Source organism: Cottoperca gobio, chromosome 13, assembly GCF_900634415.1.
Source record: "Cottoperca gobio chromosome 13, fCotGob3.1, whole genome shotgun sequence".
Classification (NCBI taxonomy): Eukaryota; Metazoa; Chordata; class Actinopteri; order Perciformes; family Bovichtidae; genus Cottoperca; species Cottoperca gobio.
In genome coordinates, this window is record NC_041367.1 from 18,108,431 (window position 1) to 18,120,397 (window position 11,967).

Genomic DNA, 11,967 nt, shown 5'->3' on the forward strand with positions numbered 1-11,967 from the left:
GTTGTTACCTTTTACATTTGATGGCACAATAAGTTAAGAGGATTTAGGAAAAGCTTTTTTCCAGATTGTTTATGCTGTCCTATGGACAATCTATTTGCAATGTGTCCAACGTCATACAGAGTATTAGCGGCGCTCTTGCCTGCAGCCTTCACACCGGCAACAAACAGCTCGTATTAAAATAATCTTTTAGTCTACTGCCTCAATTTATGGCACAACCAGTTAGGTCAGTGGATTTCTGCTGTGCTTAAATCCTCTATTAGTTTGACAGAGTGCTGTAATATCTTGGTTTCTAGGCTTACCGCTCACATTTATGGAAAATTAAGGAAATTAAACTGAGTTATGAACAGTTAATATAATCTCCAAACAGGACCCAAATGTATTAAACAGATGCTAATATCATGTGTTACCAAATACACCTATAGAGCTGCTAGAAAACCGCCCACTGGGCGTGCAGAGGCAGCATCGCCGTCAGCATCAAGACCCAAGGTGGGACGCAGGGCTAATCAGTCAGACAGGTGGTCAACAGGCTGACATGAGTCGGGTACACATGAGATGCAGCCGGTTGCTTTTGGACGTAGTTTTGGGTCGTAACGACTTGATGAAGTGAAAGTGAAGTAATTTGGCGCATGAGACTTCTGTGAGGTGAGTGACCATCCTGTTAGACTTTTCAATATTGCTGTGACACATAAGATGCTAACTGAAATTCCGCGCTTTATTTCCAAAAATCAATTGAGACATATCGGCATTAGGTAAATCTTCTGAGGAAAAGCTTCAGGCCCATGATATTCCTAAAAGGACCAACCGTATGAGACTACTCAGTGATCTCATCCTGCAGTGTCCCATTTTGCAAATATGTCCTTGTCACTGATGTCCTCTTCTCAGCACCAGGGAGTACACATAACAGGGATTGTTTTTCAGTTACTTCAAATGTTTAGTGTTGAAATCACATGCAACTTAACACAGTTCATCAAACGACATTAATTGCAGAATATTCTTATCTATTATACATTGTATCATTAAAGCAGTATTGTTACTTACATATTCTCTTTACTCTGTCATGCAACAGCAATGTATTTTTTATTTAAATCTTCCATATCACCAAGTTGCCTGTCATGATGAAGAAGAGCAGCAGAACTAAAACAACAAGGCATTCTCAGAAATCCAGACAGGTAAATCCACATGGAGCAATGTCATTTTAAAGCAAAAACAACTACAGCAAATTTGTTTTCTAAAAATGTCATATTCATGTATTATAGTTGTGATTGTCTCACACCTTCTCTGGTTTAACAGCATGACACCATTTTCATTTTATTCTGTCTCAGCTGATATATATGCCAAAGATGAGTAATTTGTCTGTATTGGAACATATTCTGTATAAACTGCAAGCACTCATCAGATTGCTCAGTTATGCAAGATCTTATTAACACTAATTATGATTGAATGAAGGGACGTTGTCGTCATCTATCATCATCTGTGCTGAAGCAATTAGCACCGGAGATAACCAGATTATTCAAATGCATTTACTGAACATAAAGTAGATTTACTCGTTTGACAATGACACAAAATATAATTACTGTTAGTGAGGGTCACTGTCATAAGGTAGAGTGGTCATAGTCCAGTGAATGTAGTTAACATCATACTTGAATCAGTAAATAAACGATGAAACATTTGACGACAATGTTGTATAATCTGGAAATACTAAATATATTTGGTCAAATATCAGGCAGAGTCTGTATGGACAGTGCCAGGCCATGGAATGAAGGCGAGCAGATGATGAATCTGTGGGTGGTGTCACACATGTAGTGCGAGTTATAATTCAGCCCAGACCAGCTGTCCATTGCACACTGTAGTCTGTTCATTTAGGTCACTGCTGTCTCATCCCCAAGGACCTTTTTGGACATATAGATAGAGCTGAAGTTAATTTACCTAAATCAGTGTACTAATTAAAGTGTCTTAGTTTCTTAGTAAGAAAAATAATAGTAAATCGTACTGATCCGGTAATTTGTGTGCTTTGGACTTGCGAGTGAAATTTAGATTTTGTTTAGGCACATGTTGTGAATTTACACAGATAAGGTTTATCATAATGATAATGATATATCATCAAACTTATATTGTGTTTAGGTTGACCAATGAAGGGAGAGCCATGATGCTACAGCAAGTCCTTACCAAACCCCGGAGACAAGTTTTACGAGGAGCTGGTTACCTATATCATGCTCAATCCTCCTCCTGCCTTTCCAAGACAGAGGAGCTTTTCTTAGATGCTGCAGAATATGGCAACATTCCTGAAGCAAGGCGGATGATAGAAGAGCTGCCAGACCTCAACGTCAACTGTGTGAACTACATGGGCCAGAATGCATTGCAGCTGGCAGTTGCAAATGAGCATTTAGAGGTGACTACGCTCTTGCTTAGGAAGAAAGACCTAGCTAGAATAGGAGATGCTCTGCTGTTAGCCATCAGTAAGGGCTACCTCCGTATAGTGGAGGTCATACTGAGCCATCAGGCCTTCGCAGACGGTCAGAGGCTGACTAACAGTCCCAGCCAGGCGGACACACATGATGACTTCTTTGCCTATGACGAGGATGGCACACGTTTCTCTCACGACATCACCCCCATCATCCTGGCTTCTCAGTGCCACGAGTATGAAATTGTGCACATACTTCTTATAAAAGGGGCCCGTGTAGAACGGCCCCATGACTACTTCTGCTCGTGCAGGACCTGCAGCGAGCAGCAGAGGTATGACTCATTCAGCCATTCACAATCCCGCATCAATGCATATAAATGTCTGGCCAGTCCAGCGTACCTGTCCCTCTCCAATGAAGACCCGGTGATGGCAGCTCTGGAGATGAGCAATGAGCTTGCAGTTCTATCCAATATTGAGAAGGAGTTCAAGGTACAGAATTTAAGTGTTATTCTAAAATGACAGGAACAGTAGTTGTATATCATGTTGATTAAAATATTGCATGCTGCAGTTATGACACATTTTAAGGTTTTGACAGTTTGTTTTAGTGCTATTCACAACAGTGCTATAGATGTTGCATTTGTCTGTTATAGAATGATTACAAGAAGCTGTCCATGCAGTGTAAAGACTTTGTGGTGGGACTCCTGGATTTGTGTCGAAACACAGAGGAAGTGGAGGCCATCTTAAACGGGGACACTGAATCCTGTAAAAGCGCAGAGTCCTTGGGCAGACAAAACCTTATCAGGTTAAAACTTGCAATAAAATATGAAGTTAAAAAGGTAAGCGTGTGAGAAAAGCACATTCATTTTTAGGATTAGAATTCATGCACTTATTTTTTTTGCACTCTTGTGTCCCTAAATAATCCTTCTCCCTTATTCTCCATCTCACTCTCTCTCTCTCTCTCTCTCTCTCTCTCTCTCTCTCTCTCTCTCTCTCTCTCTCTCTCTCTCTCTCTCTCATACACTCATACAACCAATGGGGCAGTTTGTAGCACATCCAAACTGCCAACAGCAACTCCTCTCCATCTGGTACGAGAACTTGTCTGGACTACGTCAGCAGAACACAGCTGTTAAAATCCTTCTCGTCTTTGGTGTAGCTGTGGGGTTGCCTGTCCTTTCCTTTTTGTACTGGATAGCACCATCAAGTAAGGTTAGTTCCAAAACAGTCATATATTGTTTAATCTTAATTATATTCTGCATTTGTTGTTGTGAATTTTATTTTAGGAATCATTTTTTAAACGCCTTATAACAGAGCTAAAAGGAGAGTGAACGTTGGACTTTGACATGACTATCCAGGTCTGCTGGGCATTTAAATATGCATACTTATCTCAACCCAAACCCTGTCTTCTAAACCTAACCACGTAGTCTAGTTGCCTAAACCTGATGTAACTGAAAGTGAAACCTAAAGAAACGGCGACCTATAACATTGGACATGCACCTTCTGGTCTACTGGTGTGTGCAGTTTGCCCCTTCTGAATTATTAGAATGGTCGTCGGCCATTTAATGGCCTGATAATGGAAACCGGTGGCTTTAACATACTTCATTAAGTTGAATATTAACTTAGTTAGTCTTTGTTTCAACAAAAATGCTGCTTTTTGCTTTATAGACACTTTTGTGTTTTGGTCTTTATTTATCTCTGTGTACAAAGATGACATCCTGCCGGGGACTGTACCCATAACATTTAGTGCAGCTGAAAATAATGTTGAAATTTATTCCGTTTGTCATTCTCTGACTTGTGTCAGCTAGGGAAACTCATGCGTGGACCTTTCCTGAAGTTTGTGGCCCATGCAGCTTCGTTTATGATATTTCTTTGTCCTACTGGTCCTGAACGCGGCAGACCGCTTTGGGGGAACATCGCTACTGCCTAACATGACCACCCACGATCACCCCTCACAACTGTTTCGTATGAAGACCACCCCCTTCACCTGGATGGAGATTCTCATCATATCCTGGGTCATAGGTCATGAGTGTAAACACACTACCCCCACCCCACACCCTCCACATGCTTGAATAAATCACAACTTGCTGTCAAACCTTTCTCTATGACATATATTTTCATTATGTTAATGTATTCCTCTCTCTCTCTCTCTCTCTCTCTCTCTCTCTCTCTCTCTCTCTCTCTCTCTCTCTCTCTCTCTCTCTCTCTCTCTCTCTCTCTCTCTCTCTCTCTCTCTCACACACACACACACATACACCTCTGCATGCAGGGTCAAGGATAATACAGGTCATTGACAGGTTATAACTCCCTAAACATATAAATTGTCCATATAGAATTATGTATTCTTACCACATGTACCATAATACATCAGACTGCTAATGACTTTCCAAAGGCAAAAGAGGCAAGGTGACACTTTTACTGAGCTCTACGGGCAAGACGTCGGAGCACACACTTTGCCATTATACAGCATCAGTAAATCCTACGTGATTTGACTATCAATTCATTTTGTTTATATATGATCAAATCATATCAGCTATCTTTTTATTTGTGGGAGAAACCGTTTGACTTAATTAAATGTGTTTTGTTTTTTCCCCCTGCAGGGAAGATCTGGGAAGAATGTAAAGACATTTGGTCGCAGGACATCCGGGAATACATCTCAGAACCCTGGAACCTTCTTGACTTTAGTATTTTGGCCATTTTTATGAACCTCTTTCATTGCCAGATTAATGGCTTTCTGGCATGCATATTCTGCTCAGTGCTATGTTGACAAGCACTACAGTGACTTGTCCAACATGACCTTGCCCTTTGAGATACAGTATTTCCAGCTGCGTAAGTGTGGACCAAAACATTTTAGTGCTTTAATGAGTTGTTTTTCTAAATATATCAAACTAACCTTAAAGAAAAACAGAAATAAGTGGAGTCTGTGATTTTGGAGGAAGATTGTTGATATTTGAACTTAACACCAAAACAAACACATGTCCCTCTCGCTCCCACTGCTCTTCTTTTTATACATCCATGGCCTTTCACCGGTCCTGGCTGGAAAAGTGCTTTGTGTCTTGGTTCAAACCACTTTGTGTGTTCCCCATTTAAAGAGCCAGGGCTGTGTGTGAACACCAGATATTCACTGAATTTGACAAAGAGTGTATTGGATAAGAATCACAGACTCCACCTTTATCATCCCAAACATCAAAATGTACATATTTCTTCTCTTACCTGTAGTGCTATTTATCAAACTAGATAGTTTGAGTGTGTTTGAGTTGTCGAAGTTTTGGATTTATTGTGCCGGAGAGATGACTGCCTTCTCTCCAATATAATGGAGTTAGATGGCAGCTGGTGGTGCTCAAATCCAAACCAATTAAAAGACTTACCATCAATGTCTCTTTCCAAAAATCATGACCTGGTTACTCAAGATAATCCACAGACCTTGTGAGCATATTCATGTCGGAACTATTTTCTTTCTACCAAACTACTACTGTCACAGTGCGGTTAAAAAGAGGACCCAGCGCAGTACACACAACAGGCAGGTTACAAACTGTAATAACAAAGCTGAATACAATACACTGATTGAGGGATCAGGCTATGGTAACAAGAAACAGTACAAGCCAGGTTGGCACGATGGAACACCAGGATGAACGCAGGGATAAACCAAATGGGACCGACCACACCTGGAAACATAGATGACAAACTGACAAGGAACTGATAGCAGGTATATATACACAGACCACTAATCACAAGAACAGGACACAGCTGGAGGAGGCAGGCAAGGACCCAAGGGCAGCAGGAGGATTAGACACAGGAGGATCAAATCTGGGCGGGGCAAATAAAAGGAGGGAAAACACAAAGACAGGAAGTAAAACAAGACATGACACAAGGTAAGTTTTCTTTACAAAATAAAACAGGAAACCGACACACTACAGGATTATGACAACTACATACCAACGAGTGAGCCCGAGCCACTCGTCCATGAGCAGATTCTCCTTCTGTGTGATACGGTAGAAAGAAAAAAAAAACTGGAAAGACACATTGCTGTTGAGTGTTTAAAATGTATTTTTGGGGCACCACGAGCCGAGTGCCATCTAGTTCCACTATATATTTGAGACATGGCAGACATCTCTATGGCCGATATCATCAACACTCGGCAACTCAAACCAAAACAATCTAGATTGATAAATAGCACTACAGGTAACTGGAAAAATATGGATTTTGGAATTTTGGGTGAACTGTCCCTTTAAATAGGATTTCCTGGCTCCAACTTAAAGTTAAGGTTGCTTCAGTGTTACACTAGATATTTGATTTTAAAAATAAAAGTATTGATCTGATAGGCTGAATCTATCTCTGTTTTCTCCACCAATTTTGAGACCCATGAAAGGAAATCCCAAAACATTTGAAGAAACACTTTTTCTATGAAGTTGTTTTCAGTCTCATCGCAGTCTTTTTTACAATTTAGTTCTCTGGCTAATTCACTATCAAAAGACCCAGTCTAAATCCCTGTATGAGTTCTATACTCAGGTAGAGATCTAAATGGAAGGAACGTTACTGCATGAATACTGTCACATTTAACATTTGTTTATTTCCAGCTCGAATCAACTGGATGCCCTCAGACCCACAGCTTATTTCTGAAGGCCTCTATGCAGTTGCAGTTGTGCTGAGTTTCTCTCGCATTGCATACATCCTGCCTGCCAATGAAAGCTTTGGGCCTTTGCAGATCTCTCTGGGAAGAACAGTCAAAGACATCTTTAAGTTCATGGTGATTTTCATAACAGTCTTTGTGGCCTTCATGGTGGGAATGTTCAATCTGTACTCATACTACCTCGGAGCCAAGCACAACGATGCCTTCACAACGTGAGTATGGACTGTAGACTTTTGCAATACCGCATTTTAATTAAAAAGCTTTGAAAATGTTCTAAATATTTTATAGCTGTGCCTTACAATCTGTGTTGAATCAATGTGATGTAAGACTAACCCATGCGTTGCACTACATCTATTCAATTCCCATCTCTCTACTTCTTCAGGCTCGAAGAGAGTTTTAAAACACTATTTTGGGCCATCTTTGGCTTGTCTGAAGTGAAATCGGTGGTCATTAACATCGACCATAAGTTCATTGAGAATATTGGCTATGTTCTGTATGGGGTGTACAACATCATCATGGTGATTGTCCTGCTGAATATGCTCATTGCCATGTTCAACAGCTCCTTCCAAGAAATTGAGGTATGTCAGGATCATCCATAAATCACTATTCATGTTAATGTCTTGTAAACTGTCAGTGATGATAATAAGCATATTGTTGTAAGGCCATAATTGATTTTCAAATAATTTAATTTGACCAAAATGTCAATAGATGTTATGATTTCCTGCTAATTTATTCAACAGCTGTCAAGTTTCCAGTTGTGTACATGTGCTGCCTGTATATTTGGTTTTACACAATAATATGCAGAGTTAATGAACAAATGTCCATAAGTAAATAGAAGTTTCTCATTAGAAATGCATATTGATTCGCTTCCTGTTGCTCATCAAATGATTCCCCTGGCTCTTACTGTTTCTCCTCGGTTGGTGCAGGATGATGCTGATGTTGAGTGGAAGTTTGCAAGAGCTAAGCTCTGGTTCTCGTACTTTGAGCACGGTGGCACACTGTCTGTGCCCTTCAACCTCATACCCAGCCCCAAGTCTGTCGTTTCCCTCTTGCTGGGGATAAGGGAATTTCTCTGGGATGTACCTAAAGACAAAAGCAAAGAAAATTCAAATGATGAGATGGAGCTTAACAAGGTGAGGCAGCAGATGCTGACACAACATATTTGATAAGCAATGAAATGACCAAATTAAGTAAATGAATGGCTAGAGACACTTGGTAAAGTGTACATATAGTCTATAAAACAGGTCTACAGGGCCCTCTTGTGTCACATTTTTAAGTTGCAGGTGTGAGTATCCTTTAAAAGCATGTTTAAAAATAAGTATTAACAGTGCTTCTTCTCTTTTTTTGTTGTTTCTAATCTTAGTTGAGACAACAGGCAGATCTGAGTGTGGAGGCATCGCTTTGTCCAAGCCCTCACCAAGTAAAGCAGTTATCATATCCCAATGCTGATTATCCTGTTAATAACTGAGCTGTTGAGTCTTTCCTGCGTAAAGTTTTATACTCATGGATATGTGAACATAAATAATGCAATCTAAGTCATTTATTTTAGTACCTCAGGACACATTAAGCTACTCAGAATAAATCTAAGCACCGTATAATCAAACACTGAAACAATCTGCTCGCTGTTATTCTTTTTCCTTAACGTTTTAGAAACAATTAGCTCCTGAGTTTAAGACTCAAACCATCTTTTCTTTATCGCAGAATATAATGAATCGCCTCATCAAACGATACATCTTAAAAGCTCAGCGAGATAAAGACAATGATGAAATAAATGAAGGTGAGTTCAGCAGGTTTTTTGGCTTTCAGTGCTTTTCTTGTCCGGATCTACAAATGATACAAAACACCATTTGACGCCGTATTCACTTACTGTCCCACAGGTGAACTGAAGGAGATCAAACAGGACATCTCCAGTCTCCGCTATGAGCTGCTGGAACAAGCGAACCACGACGTGGAGACACTGGCAAAACTCATCAGGCAACTGGGAGAAGTCATGCATGTTCAGCAGAAAGAAGAGCAGAAGAATGAGCTGGCTATACAGTCTTCTAAAATATAAAGATAAGAGATGTATTTACTGGACACGCTTCTCATTAATGAGGCATTCGGTCGGGGTCGAAGGGCCCTTAGGCAAGAACACATGTTGGACAAAAACAACTGTTAAAAATAGATAATCCACTTAAAATACGAAAGCGTTAGTTTTTTCCCCTTGGTGTAAACGTAGGCCTTTGGCAGGAAAGCTCATGAAATCCTCTTTGTCCCCGTAGCTGTACATTTTATCACATGGTGGCACTAATGGAACTTTCTTTCTTGTTGCACAGGCTCTGTTACACTAATATGCACTACTGACTGCTAACATATGATGGTGCTGCCTGATACCAGCTGTTTCTACTGTTTGATTCTGAAGCGATTTTTCCATCTGGAGTAGAAAAGCAGTTCAGACGGAAAAGAGAAGCATATGTTTGGATGTGTCAGTGTCAGGTTCATAAGTTAGAGATGAACGCTTGTTGATAATTACTGCCCTCAGAGCTTTCTGTAAATCTCAAGTTAAGTCTTTTTTCAACCCGTAGTTAAAATCAATCAACATGACTGGTGTTCATTTTCATACAGGACATTAACTTTTAGATTAGTTTAATGCTGTGTTTTATTAAAATGTTGATCACTTAAGCATACTATTTAATTAATATAATAAAACTCTATGTTGATTATCTTCACCTCATGGAGTACAGAGGGTTTTTTAAACGGTTGCAGCAGATGCTGCTGTGCTCTCTCTCTCGCTTGCTGTGAAGCAAAACATAATGTCTGAGAACAGGCTGACCTATGTCAGGTAGACATACAGCTCACCTCCATCAGTCAGGCCAGGAGTGCAAAAGCTACCACCAGACTTAAGCTTCTGTGAAACATTTATAGCCTACCAAGGAAAAACAAATTGACGGACATGGTACCACGGGTGGTGGTGATAGCCTAGTGGTCTAGAGCTACAGCTTCTATATACAACACCAGATGGCTGTGAGTTCAATACAAGGGCTGCCACCTGAGCAAGGTACTTAACCCTGGGTTGCTCCAGGGAGACTGTCCCTGTAGTTCGCTCACTGTAAATCACTCTGGATAAGAGTGTCTGTTAAATGACCTGCAACACTGAGAAAATAACCACATTTTATTTTGTATAATATGAACATCAAGCCAGGTAAAATGCATTTACCTAAAACGGTTTGCAATATTCTAAATTTGATTAAAAAGTAGCAGAAGATGGTGCTTGCATAAGAATTGTAGACTGGTTGTCACTATGAGCGTCACGTTTACAGATTAAAGCCTTGTCTAAAAAGTAGGCCATTACAGCATTTGAAGAACACATCATGTAGATTTGAATGTGTAACAGTTATCCAATAACTATATGGGCCACTGCATGAGAATCCCCTTTGATATCGTCTGACAAATGACGTAGGAGATTGGGGCCAAGGCCTATGTGTGCATCATAAGCACATGAATCAGCAACATCCTCTCTCAGCTGATTAACTTGAATAGTAAAATGTTATCTAAACTAGAAAGTTATCTGACCAAGATAACATAAATGTAAATTAGAAGATTACAAAGAAGATGAGAGTGCCTTATGTAACAATGTCCTTCAGAAATATAGGGTGGGAAAAGAAGCACTAATCACAACTAAGGAATAATAAAAATAAAAAAAGGCCTACATAAATCATTTATATTTAAAACAATATTAAAAACATGGCATTAAAAACACAAATAAAATATTTTCAAACAACACAATAAAAGGAAGCAATAACCGTAATGACCCTACTGACTTATTAATATTATTATTATTTTTTTATTGTATTCTTTTTACTTTATTATTAATAGTATTATTGGTAGTTTTATTGGTGCAATTGCAGCATAAAATTATTATTAGTATTTGCATTAGTGAACATTTATTTATTTATTCATTTAATGATAATACTAACATTATTAATAATTAATTCATTATTTTTTCTTTCCTATGCTCTCCCTCAATGCTTCAATTGAGAACTTTAGTTTTAAGCAGCCTTAAAAAGATGCAAATGTGCCAGAAGGAAAAGAGCTGAAAATGAAACTAACAGAAACACTTAAAATGATCTTTTACAGACAACAACAAAAAAGCACATTTTTGATTGCGTTGACAGACCTTACATAACCCTCTATTAACTTACTTTAATAGATCACTTTCATTTAGATTGGAAGATGTTCCAAAGTGGTAAAAACACAACTAGGATGACGTGATGTTGCCCTCTGATTCTCCCACCTGTCTCTTTGTTACAAACAAAGACATATTGAGATACAACTCATAATAAAGAAATATATATAGCGTACTGAAAATTACAACATAATTCTGGGTCTTGACCTTCAAAGGATGACTACGAAGGAGTTTCTGGATAATTATTACCTTAGTTAAAAGCATTGCAGTATTACTGTCTCATCTTCAAAAGGCACCTAGTGTCAAATAGTTTCTCATTTGGCCAACAATGTCGTCATGTTGTTCCTTATCCATGAACAGGGTGGAGATGAATGGCCCTTGACATTCATATGATCCATTCTTCTCATTGGCTATCTATTTTACTGTAGGTCTGCTGTAAGGTTAGTGTAGCTCCATACATCTCCAGAGGGACTATGCTGTAATCATTCTTCCCCTGCCACCCTTTGAAGAATTAACTATTTAATATAGAGGAAAGCTATTAGAAATAAGTGTAAAAGGAAATAGAATTCAGCTTTTAAACATGACTCCGGAAACCAGAACAAGGAACTATACTTGTAATTTATTTACAAACGCCAGGTTTTTTTCTTCTCAAAGAGCTCATAATTGCGCTCCTTTAATCCCTCATCATCAATAGGCAAGACGTTGGCTTTCTTATATTTTTCCAAACCGCAGTTAAATTGCACGGAATAGACTCCCATGTGAAAGAACGACGTGGCC

The 11,967-nt window shown here is 39.2% G+C and overlaps 1 protein-coding gene across 1 annotated transcript; it reads left to right on the top strand.

The window, feature by feature from the left end:
- Positions 1-542: 542 nt before the first annotated feature.
- trpc6b (transient receptor potential cation channel, subfamily C, member 6b) lies at positions 543-9,733 on the top strand. The gene is given in 15 exon segments (XM_029446355.1): positions 543-642; positions 1,104-1,169; positions 2,122-2,890; positions 3,052-3,237; positions 3,443-3,607; positions 4,200-4,268; positions 4,270-4,417; positions 4,996-5,099; positions 5,101-5,224; positions 6,973-7,237; positions 7,408-7,603; positions 7,952-8,158; positions 8,389-8,445; positions 8,727-8,802; positions 8,903-9,733. Coding segments are annotated over 13 exon segments (2,520 nt in total). The 5' UTR covers positions 543-642; positions 1,104-1,169; positions 2,122-2,143; the 3' UTR covers positions 9,079-9,733.
- The last annotated feature ends 2,234 nt before the right edge of the window (positions 9,734-11,967 follow it).